The 20,066-nt window shown below is 34.0% G+C and overlaps 1 protein-coding gene across 4 annotated transcripts in view; it reads left to right on the forward strand.

Annotated features, from left to right (window-relative positions):
- LOC129976741 (organic cation transporter-like protein) overlaps window positions 1–20,066 on the forward strand; it is a 53,082-nt gene that overhangs the window by 24,758 nt on the left and 8,258 nt on the right. For 3 of the 4 annotated variants that reach the window (XM_056090465.1, XM_056090466.1, XM_056090464.1), the window contains exons 3-9: window positions 7,481–7,610; window positions 10,007–10,110; window positions 10,721–10,875; window positions 12,431–12,599; window positions 13,953–14,091; window positions 15,753–15,841; window positions 18,265–18,479. In XM_056090465.1, coding sequence (XP_055946440.1) covers window positions 7,481–7,610; window positions 10,007–10,110; window positions 10,721–10,875; window positions 12,431–12,599; window positions 13,953–14,091; window positions 15,753–15,841; window positions 18,265–18,479 — 1,001 coding nt within the window. Of the gene's footprint in view, window positions 1–7,480; window positions 7,611–10,006; window positions 10,111–10,720; window positions 10,876–12,430; window positions 12,600–13,924; window positions 14,092–15,752; window positions 15,842–18,264; window positions 18,480–20,066 lie in introns of all 4 variants that reach the window. The other variant, XM_056090467.1, reaches the window with a different exon arrangement.

Raw genomic sequence — 20,066 nt, forward strand, 5'->3', positions numbered from 1 at the left:
TTTTGATATCATGCTCTCGCACCGGGAGATTCGGCCACAAACTGATAGAAGGATGAATGACCCGTAATTTGTTCGAGACCTGCAAATCCCAAGATTCTTGCCATAATCTGTGGATTAATTTGCCAAGGTGTCTTTTTACGTCTGAGTAGGGAATTGAACATTGTAATGAAATGGTAGCTGTCTTTGCGGCAGCATCGGCTAATTCATTGCCGTAAATACCAACGTGGCTAGGTAGCCAACAAAATAAAATTTCGAGTTCCCTAGCTTGTAGAGTCCGCAAGTGAGATAGAATTCTTAAGGCTATGGGGTGTGTTCCATTCCGAGGATGGCTGAGAGCCTCAAGAGAACTCTTACTATCTGTATAGATACAGAATTTACGCGCAGGGAGATTAGAGATTTTCTCTACAGCAATCAAAATAGCCATCAGTTCAGCTGTCAAAACAGAGCACAAATTATTCAGTTTATAGCTGAATGTATTTTCTGCAGTAACGACACTACAACCGACATAGTTACTTGTTCTGGACCCATCAGTAAAGATGGGAGTGTAACTGGCATATTCAGTTCGGTGATACTGATAAAGTTGTTGAAAGATAATTGATGCATTAGTAGATTTATCATATGTGGAAAAAGGATTTAGATATGAAATTTGGGGAACATCCCATGGAGGAACATCAAAATTGGTAGTGTGCTGTATTTCAACGTGTAAAAGATCTGAATCTACGAGAAATTGTTTTACCCTTTCGAAGAAAGGAAGGATATTAAAAGGACGCGCATTATACAGTCTCGAGAGGCCAATAGGAATTTTCATGCGACCAACTGGATGATTATGACAAGACTGCAAACGGAAAAAATATCGGGTACTTAACTTTCTACGACGCAGATATAGGGGCAATTGTTGACAGATTACATATAAACTCTGCACTGGCGATGTGCGGAAAGCCCCCGAACATATTCTTAAGGCAGAGTGGTGAACAGTGTCCAAACTACGCAAAACACTAGTTCGAGCGGAACCGTACACCTCGCATTCGTAATCAATAAGTGAAAGAATCACAGCCTGATAAACACGAAGTAGAGATGCACGATCTGCTCCCCAGGATGTAGTTGAGAGGACTTTCAAAATATTGAGGGATCTCTCACACTTCTTCCGCAATTGACGGACATGTGGAAGGAAAGTAAGCTTCCGATCAAACACTACTCCTAAAAAGCGTATCTCATCAACAACTGTTATGTTAATACCACGAACATGAATTACAGGATCTGCATGGAGGCTTCGTTTCCTACAGAAATGGACACAACGGCTCTTTTCAGGAGAGAGAGTGTGCCCATTTTCATCACACCAGTTTATAAGCTTGTCAACAGCTTTCTGAAGCTGTCGCTCAATCAAGGCCATGTTAGATCCCTGGCAAGAGATCTGAAGATCATCAACGTACAGAGTGCCAATTACAGATGTTGGTAAAACATGAAGCATTTGATTTAAATGAAGTATAAAAAGAGTGACACATAAAACACTTCCTTGAGGGACACCCTCGCTTTGAACAAAAGTCTGAGAAAGCGTTTGTCCTATCCGAACCTTAAAAATACGAGTTTTTAAAAAATTTTGAATAAAAACTGGCAGATTGCCTTTAAAACCCAAGTCAAACAAAGAGCGCAGAATACCAAAACGCCACGTGCGATCATACGCCTTTTCGACATCAAAGAATATAGAAACAAGATGGTTTCTCTGTACAAAGGCGTTGCGAATTTCCGATTCCAGAATGACAAGGTTATCAATCGTAGACCTTCCTCGACGGAAACCGCTTTGAGAGGGTAAAAGGTACTCATTCCTCTCTAATTCGTATACAAGGCGTGCATTAATCATACGCTCTAATGTTTTGCATATGCAACTAGACAGAGCTATCGGTCTATAATTCAAAGGATCGTTAGAAACTTTTCCAGGTTTAAGAATGGGAACAACAATTGCTTCATACCATTGCGAGGGAAAACTTTGTTCGCACCAAATTCTGTTAAACAATCGCAAGATTTGCAAAAGAGAAGTTTCGTTTATGTGGCGAAGCATGCTGTATGTGATCCCGTCAGGACCTGGACTAGTGTCGCGAGCCTGAGAAAGAGATCTCTTTAATTCAAATAACTGAAATTCACAATTATACGAGAGAGGTCTGCGGGTTTTGAAATTCAACCGCATATGCTCAGCTCGTCTCTTAGTCGCTAGGAAGGTAGAATTGTATGAATTGGGGCTTGAAATTTCAGCAAAAGTTTCACCAATAATATTCGCAATATCAAAAGGTGAAGAATATGAATTATCTCCCATTTTCAATACAGGGAAAGCAAACTCTTTATAAATGCCATTTGCCGCTTTTACTTTCCTCCATAATTGTGCGCTACTTGTTGCTGATGTGATTGAGCTGATAAATTTCCGCCACGACTCTTTTTGACTAAGACGTCGGATTCGGCGAGCATTTGCTCTTGCCCGCTTGAATGCAATAAGACTTTCCGAGGTCGGATACCTGCGGAAAGTGCCCCATAATATACTTTGTTCCTTATAGGCAGTCTGACAAGCGTCGTTCCACCATGGTTTACGAAATTTTCGTGGATATGTTGAACGTTTTGGAATTGACACATTAGCCGCATTGAGTATACAATCGATGACATTTTGCATAGCATCCGTTATATTAAAAGAAGAAACCATTGTATCGGTAATCGAGGCATGTCTAGAGAATGCTTCCCAGTCTGCCTTTTGGAATATGTATGTCGATGGACTTTTAATCACTTTGCCACCATCAGCGAAAGAGATTATCAGGGGAAAGTGATCGCTATTATGAAGATCATCTTCAACTGCGAGATTCAATGAAGAAAATAGTGCTGGAGAACACATAGCCAGATCAATAGAATGAAACGTACCAGTAGATTCGTGAAAGTATGTTTTTTCCTCATTATTGAGCAGACAGAGACAGTTATCAGAAAGGAATTGTTCAATCTGTCGCCCACGGAGGTTAATACTGTTGGAACCCCATAGGGTACTGTGTCCATTGAAGTCACCCAGTAATATGAAAGGTGTTGGAAGCTGGTCGACTAAAATATTTAGTTCATCTTGGGAGATGACGTCATTTGGCGATAGATATATGCAGCAGACCGTGACTAAAGTTCTAATATGAACCTGGATAGCCACAGCTTGCAAAGAAGTATGTAAGTTTAGAATAGTGCTGGGATAATTGTTTGAGGTGAAAATACATACGCCTCCAGAGTTTGAGATATCAGTATCAACATCCCTACGCACGCAACTGTAACCCCGTAACTTCAGAGAAGTATCTGGTTTCAAGAGCGTTTCTTGCAATGCAACGCAAACGGGATGTGAAGCATTAATAAGAGCTTTGACGTCCTCTAATTTCGACCGAAGACCACGACAATTACATGAGACGAAACTAACCATTAAGGAATAAGAGGGGAGCTGTTATCAGCACCAGTAGGCAGAGTTGTTGGTGGTTCGCAATTCATTTGTAAATCGTCATCATCCTCTTCAGAAGGATGGATTTTTAAAAGCTCGGTTCCTGTTGTTGGATTATTAAATAAGGTGGACAAATCTTTACCAGCGAGACCGGTTTTACCCAATTCCAGGGCAACCGATTTAATGGATTTAAGATCTTTAACAGAAGATCCTCGTCTTGCAAATTTCAAAGCAAGAGATTTCTGTGATGTAGACCCAAGTTTTTTCTTTTTACTTTTTGATGATGTTTGTTCTTTTATTGGACTAGAAGAAATGTGATCCGATTCAGTATCGGTAGTCAAGATAACGACTGGTTTCGTTTGTGTCCCTGATGCAGTAAGAGAGAGTTTTGCTGCAGTAGCATAGCTTTTGCCTTCTTTAGGAGTCTGTGCTTTCACAAGACGCCGAGCTTCAGGAAAGGAAATATTTTGTGCAAATTTCACAGAAATAATATCCTTCTCAAGCTTCCATTTTGGGCAGACACGTGAAAAAGAGGTGTGATCACCTTTACAGTTAACACATTTTTCCTTTTGTAAACATTCTTTGCTTTCATGACCAGCGGCTGCACAACGGGCGCATGTAAGGGTCCCGCGGCAGTTTGTCTTTGAATGACCAAAACGCTGGCATTTAAAGCATCGCAATGGATTTGGCACATATGGCCTCTCAACCAATTTCAAATATCCAGCTTTAATTGAGTCTGGAAGCTTGGGAGAATTAAACGTCAGAACATGGTGTTTGGTTTCCAGGAGTTTACCATCACGCCTAATCGTGATACGACGCACGTGTGTGACTCCTTGACTTTTCAGTTCCTTTTCAATGACATCCAGAGGTTCATTTAACAGCTCTCCACATGTAATTACTCCTTTAGAAGAGTTTAATGATTTATGGGGAGAGACAGAAACAGGTATAGTACCAAAGGTTTTTAATTTCAAAATCTTTTGTGACTGTTGACGAGATGCCACTTCAACGAGCAACTCTCCAGTCCTTAGCTTACGGACATTAGCAACTTCGCCGACACTAGAGGTGAGGGCTTTCTCCACGAGAAATGGGGAAACACTTTCAAAGGTTGCGTTATCAGAAGAAACACGTTTTACGATAAAATAAATTGCAAATGGTTTTTCAGTTTGTTTTGGATGAATATGGTGCCCACTGAAGGGACCCTTGCGAGGAGCCATACGATATTGCGAATGATTCAGGCCCGACGGCACCGCCCACCACGGAGCCCAACAAGGGAAGGCAGCCACCGGCTCTGGCCATTCCCAGCCTCGGCGCTTACCTTGGTGCTAGCCGGAACCTATACGCTCGGAGTTACCCCCGGGGACAGTGACCACCCTTAACGCCAAGCCCAAGGAGTAACCCCTTTGCTTGATCCCTAGCAGACTAGCCACTCAGGTGACTAGCTACCAGCCGATTGATGCACAGGGGACCACAGTACACCACCCGTCTTTCAAATGGGTTGCCACGCACGGCCTTTGGACGTGGAGACGTGGGACTTTGGCTGTCCATGAGAAGCAAGAAGCAAACAGAGCGGCGACACTTCTCATGGAGAGCCCCCTCGCTTGCCGTCGAGGGAAGAAAAAACACAGCAGAAAGCGTAGGGGAGTGGAAACGTAAAGGGAGTATAGATCCCTGGGTACCTCGGGATTGGGACACCCGTACTCACCTATAGTAGGTGAGCCCCTGAGGGGAAGAACTGTTAGCAGCACCCACATTATTATCATTTTTGCTTAAAATTTTGTATTAAATTTGATTTATCACTGTTCGATCCCAAATATTCATTTATGGTCACTATCATTTATGGATTACGTGTGTAAGTGAGATTTATTTACAAACTAAGCACAAAATCAATGGCAATATATTTAGAATGTGAGGAGAGGGACGAGACTCTTTATAACTTCATTACGAGGTAGATGAAAATAATAGACGAGTTTCAGGAGCAGTTATTTAATTATTTTCTAAGTTCCATATTTCACAAGACAAAACAAAGACTGACATGAAAAATATACGATATTCATTTAGAATACAATCTAATAATGACCCGCAAGAAGGATCATGGGAAATTTACCTTTACCGCCATCTGCTATATCAAAAGATAAAGTAGTAGAATTATGTAACCGCTACAAATATAGTGTCCATCATTTTTGCTGGGCGGAAAAGTTCGAATAATTTTGATTCATTTATGAATTTTCAAAATATTTCTGCTAGCAATTTCTTCAAAAGGAATTCCATTGTGAAATGAACGTTAAATTTCTTTATACTTTGCTAAGCTGTTTAAAATTTAGGTTGATAAAGATATTTGAAAATTGCTTAAGATGAAGTCAGATTAGGATATCTGAAAAATGTTTAATACTAAAGCAGATTAGGATATTAAGAAATTTGTTAAAATACGTCTGAAAAGACGTATGCACAATTTAGAAAATAGTTATATATTAATTATTATCTTAAATTAAAGTGTAAATTAATTCAAATCAATATAAAATTTTATCAGCTATAATTTTTTTATATATATCCAACTGTTATTGTATAGGATATATATATATATATATATATATATATATATATATATATATATATATATATATATTTGCTTTCATGTATATTCTTGTGTGACGTTGTCTGCTGGGTCAATGCTGGTTTTTTTTTTTTTTTTTTTTTTATATAGAATTTGTTGTATAAAATTCGTCTAAAAATTCGAACTCGAGATTTTGACGAATCTCCACGATTAGACTGAGTTCGAAAAACACATTTTGGAAAATGTCCGTCTATCTGTCTGTGACAAAGATAACTCAAAAACGGTTTTAACTTGACGGTTGAAATTTGGTAAGTGGTGTTTACACCAAATTCGCAGATTTCTAGGAAATTTTTGAGTAAAATTTGTTCATAGGAAATCCGTCTATCCGGTTATTCGAATATAAGTTAGCACAATAATTACAAAACGAAGAGAGCTAAATACATAATATTCGGTAAATAGATTTAACATACACTGTCTGCCATATTTTGTCATATATAACCTGCCAAATTTTGAGTCAGATCTGTTGACTGTCTGTCGGTCTTTAATTTCAGAAACATGGAAACGCGATAATTCAAAAATGCAGTGATTTAAATATATCAAATTTGGTAAGGGATTTTTTGACTCCAAGTGTAGTTTTGAGGCAAACTTTTATTCCAATGAATTGGGAAAAACGTATCTCAAACGCAAATTCGCTTTTTGGATACTAATAACGCATGCCAAGGATTAATCGCCAAATAACTCGCCTAGAATGACACGATAGATTCAGTAAAAATATAAATTCAAGCCAAATGTTAATATTTCAAAACTATTGGACGCCAAGCTGTGTAAGGTATTCTCTGGCCACGATAAGTTTATTAGAGTGTATGCGAGAAAGTGTTGTGGAGGCCACTCCCGCTGGTTTTTCTAATCTTCCATTTATCTCAATTGAATAATAATAATAAAAGGCTCTCATGTCGTAATTATAATGCAAAGGTGGGAAGAAACATTCTTCATTTGCTATTCTAGATTCATATTCCTATTCTAGATGAATATCGCCGCCAGGCGCAGTTTATGAGAAGCAGAAGTATTTAATTGATCCACATATTTATAATTTACCCTGAGCAACTAATACCTAATAAATTCATGCGGTAATCCATTTCCAAGTAAGATTACATTAACGATAACATTAATGATTTCTTACTTTACATTAATGCTACCACTATATTAATACTAAGTAGCTATAATTGTGATGATTCATTGAGCCATTATTTATGAAAAAGTATCGTTCCATTTTTAGCATTTGTGGCTACAAAAAAGGAAATTTATTGTATTTATGAATGATTATATTCCTCAATGACAATATTTTACATTTGTGCTTATTTAGTTGAATTATAATGCATCATTGTCAATTGTTTAAGTAAATAATAAATGTAGGAATACATTTATCGACAACAAAATGCAAATATTTCAACTCACCTAATACAATTGTTTCATTAACTTTTCAACAGGTATAGATTCGTCAATATTTCTCACAGTTCATTAGCACAGTTGGAAAATAACAGATTCAGTAATGAAACGACTGTTTGCAACTCCTGGGAGTTTGATGATTCCTTTTATACTTCAACTATTGTTAGTCAAGTATGTACAAAACTGAAACTTACAGCATAATTTTTATTATAATTTTCCAAATGTTTTCTTTTTTTCAGTTATTTAGACTCTTGCAAATGTGGAATTTTTTTTAATAAAATCTTTCTGAAATGCAAATATTAAGAAAATTAATATCTTACATTTACATTTAAAATGTTACAGCACTGAAAAAATGAAGGATTTTTTTTAGCTGAATTCAGAAGATTCAAATTAAGAAAGATAAGAAATAGTATCAATAATAAGAGTACAAATATTAAGATAAGAAATAGTATCAATAATAAGAGTACAAATATTAAGATAAGAAATAGTATCAATAATAAGAGTACAAATATAAAGATAAAAAAAAAGTATCAACAATATATATGTTTTTTTGTTTTCACACAATTTTAAATTCTATACAAAAGTTTTCTTTCCTGCTAAACATGCTATTCTTTAAAATTTATACCATCTGAAAAGTTAGTTGTTAGGATAACAAAAACAAAATTCATTAAATTTACTAGCATTTTTATTACTGTATCCCTTTTTGCTAAATAATTTTTTTGTTGTTGTTAGGCATGTAATTGGCAGAACAATCAGTATTATTAAAATTTTAATAATGGAACATTGGAGGAATAAGAATTTTTCTCTGGAAATCATGATGATTGAGGTAACTAAAAGGGTAACAAAGCATTGATTTTTAGAATCAGCACTAAATTTTTATAAGCAAAACCTTAATTAATGTTCATAACTTCTGACACAAAATACTATCTAGAAAAAAGAATCCAAGATATTTAGAATTCAGATAGTTCCTTTCATTTAATGAGGTAAACATTCCAATTGCAATGTTTTAAAAGATTTGATGAAGTTCATACATTTCTTGATTGAAAGAGTTCATGCAGTAATTTAGAAAAGAACATTGCAATTTGTAAGAAATTTCGTTGGATTATTGAACTCTTCAATCTAAATTTTGATTGCTGTTTCTGAGAATCTTATATAGGAGTAATAAAAGACACTTAATACCAGATTTAAAAAATTTTAATGATTATTTTAATTAAAAAAATTTTAATATTTATTTTAATAAGATAAAATATTAAATGATTTTAATACATTCTCAATTATTTACCTTCCTCAGCAGAGATCGATGAAAACAGTTATTTATAATTGTTTGCTTTTTGTACAATCCAACATTAGCGACACTTAATACACCTAAGGTTTCTTAAATACTTTCTGCTAAATACTTCAACATAGTTATACTAACGCTTTCATCTGTCCCGCGGGGGCACCTCGTAAATGAGGATGAGAAGCTTCCGGTATGATGGTTGATTCTAGCCACTCATGTGGGTACATGAAAAGATGGGAATTTGGATCCTCCCATTGATGACTTATTTTATGATTTTATAATTTAATTCTTTTTTTCCTCGACTGCTTCAAAGTACTGTTGTTATTACTTATGATGATTTACAGGCCCACTAACAGATACATCAGCGATTTAAACCAAGTGACCTTCTTTTGTTTTCTCAGTAGCTCCAACTAGTGCCAAGAATACGACTTAGGTACTTCATGCGTCACATTCGCTTACACAATCCTTTTTATAGGGGGGGGGGGTACATTCACACACCTCGCCACTGACAGAACACAGAAGAAGAAATGACCATGCCGAACCGGGACGCCCAGATCACGTGGAAGACGCGCTACCCCTATGCTAGGACACTGGCGCTTCAAAGTGTGCTTGCGATATGAATCATCGTACATTTTAGCACTGTAATATGGTAGCGTTGGATTATTCCAAAGAAACAGGCCGATTTTTAAACCGAATTGGTTTATTTCTTATTTGAGACATAGGGACGATCACTACATTACACAACTTTACAAAGACTAACATTTAAACATGAAACATTTTAAATTTTAATAAGCTATTCCTTCTGGTATTCCTTTTTCCCGCACACCTCCTCATTCCGCTCCACGCTTTTTTCTCCGAGTTGCCACTCAGCACCAACTAAATTTAGTTTCTGTCGCCGTCTCACCAAAGCGTCTAGTCCTTCAGTACTTTACAGCACTAATAATATACTATCATAATATTACTAAAATTAATAAAGATAGTTAATCATTTTTATGAATTAATTAATAAAATTTTGATTCCATGCGAGTTGTTCCACATGGTAACACGAGAGTTTAATGGATAAAGCTGACTTTATAAAATAATATATTATATATTAAGAAAGCTAAAAATGGAAAACAAAAGAAATCCTGCATTTTTCAATAGTTTTTTTTTAAAAACTAATTTTTATTATATTTTTAACGATTTTATTTTGCTGCTATAAATCGTTTCGTTTCACAAACAGCAGGAATTAATTTTTCTTAGTCGTATTTTCGATACCTGAATGTTGAAGATATCTCATATTTTTCAGTGGAACTTAGTTTGTGATCGAGAGTGGCTTGTTTCAGTGTCTAAGTCAACTTTCATCATTGGGTACATCTTTTCGTCCAGTATTTTTGCATATCTAGCGGACAGGTAAATATTCAAGTTTTGTTTTGTTTAATAATATCCTCGAATCCATGATATTCTGATTTGATAACGTTTCAGCCTTGATTCATCTATATTCATAATATCTTTTAAACTTTTTCTGAATCCTTCCAGTGATGGCTCAGAGTACTTGAAAAATGTATTATCGTAGCACTGCGCCAAAATAAAAACATAGATACTGAAGTAATGAAAAGTATTGTAAATTAAACTCGTATCTTTCTTCAAAAACTTATGAAAATTAGAGAAACATTATAATAAGATTGGTATCGTTATAAAGTTTATCTACTGAATTTGAAAGTAGAGTAAAATGGATTTGTGGGATTATGTTCCGAAGGTATTTAGTAAAAATTTTGATTAGTTTTTAATTTATTAAAAATCTAAACATTTCAAAACAAACTTTTCTTAGTTTCTTTTTCCAGGAAGTAAATGCTGACCATGTTTGGTAGTTCTAAATCCAACTATCTGTCTTATAGTATGATTTATATAACATGCTTAACCCATCATACGTGACGCATTTTATATGTAGTATTCAGCCTATAAACATTTTTTTTTTGTTAAAATCGACTGTAATAAATTTATGTCTTTTTCTTTTTTATAGATTTGGTAGAAAACCGATAGCTATGCTTTGCAATGTACTTGCAATAATAAGTGGAATCTGCACCATCTTTTCCACTTCTTTCCTCATGTTTGCTATAGCAAGGGCCTTCGCTGGAATTGGTGTCACAGGAACAGCGAACATTACATTTATTTTGCGTAAGCGAAATTGTGAAAATGTGAAGAATGTCTTAAGATATTATTTTATGAAACATCGTCTTTTTTTTTAATGTCTTATACCGTATATGAATATTTTAATATTACATTTTTTAAAATTCTTTTTAATTTATTGACCATCGACTACCCAGCATTTGAATTTATGTCAAACAATCATTATTGCAAAAGAGAAAAGTATAGAAAATTTTTTACATCGAAGCCAGTCTTAGGATAATTTTCATAACACGACTTTCTCCATTTGTGTCGGATTAGAGTAATGATAGAAGAATGACTCATTACATTAGACCATTATAGGAGATACTCATTCAGGTGACTTTCTACGTTCCAAACCAGATAAAGGGTTAAGCGTTATTCATAATTTTACATTGCTTATCTAACTTATTATTGCTCATACGCGGTGACCAGATTGTAGATAATGTATAGAAATTCGCCCGATTATTTCATTGATATTCAGTCTATATTAGCTTTGTCTGAATATCATTACTAAGCACTTCTGATTTCTTGTTTAATTTGTTATTTATTTATTTGATCGCTTATTAATAAAATATTGTAAAATATTTCTCCTGGCTTTTTCAAACCATTCTTCAAATTTATACAGGCAATTAGTAACCTAAACATAAACAATTAAAATCAATTTCCACAGAATTATTGTGTCTTATCATATCGCCTTGTCATAACTACTGAATCACCTGAATTTCAGATAAAAAATGTTGACAAAAGATTACTTCTTCAAATTTTTGTCTTGTACATCACAATTTCTGATATTATTATCTTATATGAACGAATTTTTTTGTATTTCTTCTCTTCTTGAATTTCAGCAAATTTTTTGGCTCAATTTAAGTATTGCGAATTCCTTTTCATTCAGTTTTACTAGGGTCGATCGAAATCAATACCTAGCACAGAAAATGAAATTTGGAGATTTTTATGAAATATTTTGCAACATTCTGAAGAAAAACAATGCTGAAATTTTCCATATTAGTTTTCAAATAAATCTTACGTTTCCTAGATATATAGGGATAAAATAGTTAATAAAATAACAAAACTCCTTAATAAAACCTAATAATTAAATTTTCCAGTAAAATAATTTTTAATTTTTATTTATTGTTTATGATGAACTCATTTACAACCGACCAGCATTTGAAAATGAAAGAATTTAATTTTTAATCATTCATAGCTTTGTTATACTAGAAGTGCATCAATTTCTATAAAATCTGCATCTTATAGGAATTAGTTAAGTAATATTTGAAATAAATTTTAATGAACCAATACTATAAAACAATTACAACCAGAAAGTAAACATTGGGTTACCGCATGCATTCAAGGGAATCACACACCAACTGAAGAAAAGTTCGTTTTCCGTTGTGAAGAGTTGCCAGTCAATGTTCGCCGAATCGAAAAATGCCGAGTTCGGTTTTCCTATTTGGCGACGCATTACAGTTCTGGCGATTGTAAAGAATTCTCGCTACAATCTTTAATTGAAAAACTGCATGTTGTCATAGTACTTTCTGAAATCTCAATACCTCTTATCTCTTTGCAGTGTTGGAAATAATTACACCGGAACACCGTTCTCCTTACTTCATGGGAATAGGCTTAGCTTGGGTAGTTGGCGCGCTCCATCTTCCTCTTATCGCCTGGTTGTTGCGGGATTGGATCTGGATGGAAACTGTTATCCTTATACCGAGCGTTCTCTTTTTATTCTGCTGGTGGTAGGATTTGCCAATTTCTACATAATAGAACTTACAATGGATATCATCATAAGACTGCCATTACTTTTAGAATTTCTATACAGACAATTCAAATTGTTGAATTGAAAGAATTTTTCATCCATTAGTATTACGGCTATACCAAATTATTATTTTGCTTGAAATTTTTATTCCCATTTCATGTATTAGGTGGGGTTATTGGCTCTGAGAATAGGGTGGGTGCTTGCTTACTTTTTTTTTTTTACTTGGCTTACTTTGTCCATATTGCGCCAATCAAAAAGTAAAAGAAACTTTGTTGATTATTAAAAATACACTTATTAAAGTTTAAAAACCGTAATAAAAATCATATAAGACATGGTAAAACAACAATGAGTTTACAAAATTTTCAAATGCTCAAAACAAACAACGTAGCATTGATTTAAAATATAGTTAATCACAGTAAAATGTGAGTAATGGGGTTCAAAATGATTTTATGTGATAAAATACAATCAGAAACAACTAACGAAAGAATTACATGCAAGTTAAAAAGCAAAGGGTTTTTAAAAAATTAAAAATATTTGGGTGGTATCTCAAATTTACCAAGTCCTTCAAATTTAATGATAATGTACGAAATGAGTGAAAATGATAGAATTAAAACTAGGATATTCAATTAAAATGCGTTTTATACTAAAATTGGTATATAACGCATTTTAATACCAATTTGTTGGGCACATTGGCTCCCTTTTGCCGAAATTAAGATGCCTGATGTTGCAAGAATGTTTTATTGAAGAATATCTTAATGGGAAAGGAGTGGAGAGCTTAGGATTATGTCCTCTGAAAAATTATGGCTTGAATTATTGCCAATGAGGAAATTGCTTTTGTTTGTGTGAATTATCAATAGTCTAGAATGTTACCTATGAGAAAAAATTTTCTATAAGCTTTGTCAACAAGGATTTTTGGGGGTGCTTAGAGTATTATTTATTAGCATCTTTCATATCTAAAATTATTGCTCTTGAAGAAAGGAAGTATTTGCCAATTTTATGAGCGATCGAATAGAAAGAACACATATTTTACTTTCCGGTTACGTGAAAGATGTAAATACTCTGCTCCGTTTCCCTGTCAAAACTTTCTTTCTTAAAAAAGGATTTAGTTTCCATTCTTCAATGATAAAAGAACATATTCCTTCTAACCACAAAAGATAATAATTCTATTTATTTATGATGAGAATTTGTAATAAGTGTTTTTTTAGTGCAAGATCCCAAATTGTTACGAAAACAAAACTAATCAACATTTTCAATTAATTCATTGAATACTAATTTCCTTTTTCCTTATTACTAACTTCATGCCAGGTAACAGCATGGCTACAATATATTGTAGGTGGTTTCCCGAATCTCCTCATTGGCTGGCCCATGGAAAAAGAGATCAGGCTCTCAAGGTGTTGTCAAAAGCTGCAAAAATGAATGGAGTCGATGTTTCGGATGCTAAATTAGAAGAAATATTGCTGAAAACAGAGAAGGTAAATAGAAACGAATTACAAGAATGTAAGAGCTAAAATTATAGCTGATACGTATTCTCAACTTAAAACTGATATTAAAATTCATTTCGATTTATATTTTCTTCTTTTTTATAAATTTATTAAAAGTTTTTACTACCTAAACTAATCGTATTTGAAACTGCATTTTCTAAAATTTCTGGAAAATATCCGAACCCTTCTTAAAGCACAGAGTAAATAAAAAATGTTTTGTACATGGATTATAAAATACAAAAGATTACTTTTTCCAAATGTGCATTTATTCGCTTTGTGGTGCTTGATAGTAGAATTTCAGTTTCAGGATTGAATTTCTATTCCACCAAATATATGACTTATATTTTGGTCTTTTGCACTTTAACACTGTAGTTACCGAATAAACTTCCTAACCTAAGTGGGAAATAAAATTTGCAGAAATAAGATGCGAAAGTAAAGCATTATCTGAGATTGTGTCATCTTTCAATTAAATTTCAAAATTTCGATGTCAAATTTAAAACAGACCTAATGTAATTTAAAAAAGGAACCAAACGTGCCATAAAGCCTGCTTCTGTAAGAAGTTGTAATTATTTCGAATGTAAGGAAATTATACCTTTTAATGCAGAGTAAGCGAAGAGTGTTGTGTGAATGATTAGTCAGAACATGTATCACTGATTAAAATATTTACAATCATGCAGGTAACTCATGATTGCAGAAACCTAAAACTTCTTGTAGAGAGGACGTCCAAATTTAAGTTCTCCGTTAATAAACGAATGCCTGACCCTAAGTTCCTTCCTTTATTATTGCCGAAATGTGATTAAGGAATGATTCTTGGACCAACAAACCACAAAGAAACCTACCCTGCTGTTATCAAATTACAGAAAGAACAAGCTTCTTGTACTTCCTCAATCAGCTTATTTTTCTGATCTCTTCTTATGTGATTTCCATCAGGTGAAGAATATGCTTAAAAGGATAAGAATTCTTAAGTTCCGAAGTTCTGCAGCAATAAAAGCATTCAAGGGGTTTGCAAAATGTGGCTTGCAACCCTCATATACATTTTTGCATGAACGATAGTTGCACCGGGAATTCATCCAAGGAAGCACCATCCAAACAAATTCATTTTTCATTTATAAAATAAATTCCAAAGCTTTTTGAACCTAAGATAAACTTATTCAAAAGCTATAATAAGATTTTTAACACGTTCACTGCTACACCATGACTCACGCCTTTGTTAGTCTATCAATGCAATTATTGTTTTCCAAAGAATTTTAAAACCATTCGCGCTTTTGCGCATGCGTTAGGATGGGTTTAATTCTGCAAAATAGGGGTGAGAGGAAAGAGGAAAGGAGAAGGTGTTTACATTTAAGAATAAAATAAATTCGGAAAGGGCCATATGTCACCCCTGAGTGAGATAGAACCACCGAAAAGTGGTCGTCTCAGAATACTGAAACGAACAGTAGATGACTCTTTTGCTTTGTCCTGTATTACGGAGAGGATCATTTAATTAGAAAATAGACGCGAATCACAGACGATTCACGCGGAAGCCAAAATATTAAATAAGATATTTATGTTTTTGCCAGCATTTGATACGTATTCTAAGAATATAACAGACTTATAGTTCATAACAACGGAAAACAAAACCTCACAGAATAAATTTTTTTTCTCATTTTCAGTCGTATGAAGATGAAACTCCCGGTGTCAGCGTGATGCAGTTATTTCATCCGGAATTGAGGCTGCGAACCTTAGCAATGTGGTTTATTTGGTAAATATTTACATTCATTTCAATAAAATAAAATTATGTCTGATTTTTTTTAGAAAGAATAATCCCTTATTTTATTTCCATTCTGTAAAATGATTTTTGTATAAGCTACTTGATGAATTTCTTAAAGTCTTAATGCCAATGTAACTGAAAATCTATAAACGTCGTAATGTTTATAAACAGTACACTCTCTATAATTTCCATGTCGTGACAGCCCATGGTGCAAGAATCTTTCAAAAATCTTTATAGGATAGACAGCACAAAATATTTTAGAATATATCTTTACGAAATTGTACAAAATCCGAAATATTGAGTTACGTCTTAAAAATATGGCACTATATTTTGAGCTGCTGGAGAGCTACTAAATCTGACATCTTGTTACTTGCTCTTTGAGAAAGTTTTCCAAAATTTTAAATACATATTTAATTAAAAATTAATAGAAATTTCAAAGCTTTTTCTTCTCAATACTTTTTGGGCATTTTTAAGCTCAATACTAAACAAAAGTCGCTTTTACGCCACTTAAAATTCAAAAATGTTTTAATGATTTATTTCCATACAATTCGTCTCTGCATTTTAATAAATTTTAAAATGAAGTGTAATTTGCAACTTTATGCTTCATTGTTTTTGTTAAGTAATAAATAATTATTTGCTCTTCCCTTCGTTGTTACATAATTAAAAGTAAATATTTAACCCTGTGAGCCCTGACCGGCTGATATCGCCCCATTCGATAGGGGCCTGACTCAGGCGCTTTGGAGCGGTTAAATGAGTTTAAATGAGCGCTCGTCGAGAAATACCTTTCACCCCTTAAAGTCATTTAACCACCCCAAGCGCCTGAGTCAGAATGGGAACCCTGTCGAATGGGGCGATATCGGATGGTGAAGGCTCATAGGGTTAAAACTAAGTAATCAAACCCTAATTCATTATCATCCTACGATGTTTCGGAATAAAGGCCCAAAGATTTGTTTTTAATCTTTCAAACTCGTTTCTATTTTATAAAATTATACCAAAAAGTTTTCATGCTCCTTATAATTAAGAAATTGGTGAGATGTTTCGATATTTTCTCACTAGCACAACACTGATGCCAACGCACCAAGGCCTGACACTAATATTTGGTTTCAATTTATATTACGCTGTCACTAAAATTTAGCGACAAGTGTGAGAAATAATTTAGCATGACGGCGATTGGTTTCATACTTGCTTAGAGCCAGAAATAATGCCATAAAGTCTGATGTCAATATTTGACTATTATTTATAAGACGCTGTCGTCAATATTTGACGACGGTTGACAGCGATATTTAAGCTTGATGATGATGTCGTGCCCGCGTTACAACGGAAAGGGGGGGGGTGCAGTAGCCTCTGAGGGTAAAGACCCCTGAACACCTGAGGGCAGAAGTCTGACTTCTGCTCATATGATGATGACACTCACACACTCGCTTGTACAACCCCTTTTTACAGAGAGGCTCTTTCACACGCCTCACAGATAGAACACATTGTGAACAGAAACCATGCCAGAACACTGGACGTCCAGATCACGGGGAAGACATGCTACTCCTAGACAAGGACGCCAGTGATTTTTTAGCTTGCCGATGATTAGTTTAATTCTAATGAAAATAAGTATATGTTGCATTTGAATATAAAATATTTAACTATAATTTTATACTGTAGGAATCTTTGATAGTCATAATATTTTACTTTAATTTTCATTTTCATTTTTTTTAAAATGTTATTTCTTTGATGATATAATGTTTGAAATTTTTTGATGACTGACAATATTCCTTAAGTTTTATTTCTCACCTCATATGCAGCAATGCATCGTGCTGAAAAGTATTCAATTGAACAGAAAGAGATATGAATATCACAAATTTGAAATAATTTCGGAATTTCTTTTCAGATTTCTTAAAACAGAAAAATTCTTAATTTCAATTAATAAATCGGAAATTTGATCTTGTAACTTTTTTTTTTGAAATTAATATTATGTTACATAATTTCAGTAGATAGTTTAAAGGGAAAAAATTCTTCATTTTTTTCCAGCCTGATACTGATTACAGAGGAATGTAGAAATGTTTAGGTGGTAATTGATTATTTTTTTTTTAATTTTGACTGATTTCCGTCTAATGATACTGACTGGACTAGAATGTAGAAAAGTTTAAGTGGTAATTTTTTAGCTTAGTTTTCATTGGTTTCAGTCTAAAGATTTCTTTTCTGTAATTGTTTTTATTTACAAATTAACTAATTAAAAAGTGTGCACATCGAACTGAGATAATTAGATTTAACAATGGTTTCATTTCCAAAATGTTTAAAATAGAGCATAATTACTTATTTATTAAATAATATTTTTCTTCGCTCTATAATATAGCATTTTAATTAAATATTTGCCTAGAAGGCATGAGCGCAATAATTACGAGCGATTTTGTCTTCTATTTCAGGAGTGCGACCGCTTTCGTCTATTACGGCATAACGTATAACACAAATGAATTGGCCGGTAATCCATTTGTCAATTTTACTCTCTACAACCTCACAGAAGTTCCAGCAACCATTCTATCTTTCATCGTTATTCAATATAAAGGACGAAGGTGGCCTCTTTCTATCAGTTTAATAATCACCGCTTTGTGTTCTTTCCTCGTCTACCTAATTCCTGCAGGTATGAAAACACCTTTTTATTGAATATAATTGTTTCTTGAAGCTATATCATCCCCAAATGCTTAAAATTTGAAATCTATGCAGGGTGACCATAAAATAAATTTCCCTGTTTGGCGGCTTCTACAGCTAAAACGAATGAATGAAATGAAACCGCATTTTATATACAGACTGTAGAAGGCATGGGAAGATGAATTCCGCAGGGGGAAAAAAATTAGTACCAAAAGTTGCCGATATAGGAAATAATGGTGTTGTGGGAGTACAGTTATGAATAAATTCATGAAACTCACAGAAAATAATCTTTTTTCTTTAATATTAAGATCCCCTGGACGCCTTGCAACTTTTTCAATTTCCTGACCTTCCCTGTGCACAACATATTGCATACGGTGCATGATGTTCTCCATTGCTGTATGTAAATTGTCAGTTTCGATGTTCATAACTTTCTGTCTTATGTTCTGTTTCAAGATACGCAGCTTTGCTTAAGAGCAGCCACAGCATTATAATGCCTAGTGTAGAACGGTTTTACCAATAAAACATTCTGAGCTAAGGTACCGCCCATATTAAGCACACATCAACAGTCAATCGCGAACAACAGTCAAGAACACATCAATAGTCAAGAACGAACTGATAACAGGTCGTTTGCTCTTCTCTTTTTATAAGGGATGCATGACACTGTTGTCACGCACGAACTAGGAATGTTACATAATCATCTTGGTATGCAAATTCTCTCGTTCATACGTGACGGCAGGGCCAATATTTCCCCTATCGACAATTTATAATACTTTTTTTTGTGTGTGTGTGTGGAATTCTTCTTATTGTGCCTTCCACAGTCTGTATACAAATTGTGGTTTCATTTCGTTCATCCATTTTAGATGCAGATGCCGCAAACATGGAAAACTATTTCATGGTCATCCTGTATAATAAAATGAAATGAATATTAATTACATCTTATAAAAAGATAATGAAAATTGTAGCCTATAGATATATTAGCTTGACTTTTAAAAAAATGTAGGTAATGAACTGAATAAGAAGTAATATTATTTCACTTGTGATGACACAAGGAATTGGATTTCTGAAAATTCTATTTTCATTCTTTATATTTAAGAGTTGATTCAAAAATTAAGCATCTACAACATTTTCAATATTCAATTTTCTTTTCTTATTTCGGTATACTCAAAGAAAAAATAAATAAATAAACGTATTATTCTCGAAAATCCGTCCAATATGTATACAAAATGAAGTCCAATAAATTCTTAACGAATAACGATGCTTTATTTCACAAGCAATATAAGAAACATAGGAGATCAAATCCAATTGAAGACTGCAAAAAGACAACACTTTTAGTAATGAACACACGCGCAAACAGCAAATAATTAATTACATAATGCTCTATAATAATTCATGATTTAGAAGCAATTGCAGAAGTGGCGCGTTACAGCCCTAAATGACATTTCATAATTGAGCTTATTCAATACCTTATCTTACTGTCAAACGATGACCACTAAGCACCAAATCTCTGACTTTATCTATATCGATCATTAAACGAAGTGGATGGTCTGCCATGTAACATTTCCCCTCTCCCCTCAAAAGG

The sequence above is a fragment of the Argiope bruennichi genome, chromosome 7 (genome assembly GCF_947563725.1).
Source record: "Argiope bruennichi chromosome 7, qqArgBrue1.1, whole genome shotgun sequence".
NCBI classification, from domain to species: domain Eukaryota; kingdom Metazoa; phylum Arthropoda; class Arachnida; order Araneae; family Araneidae; genus Argiope; species Argiope bruennichi.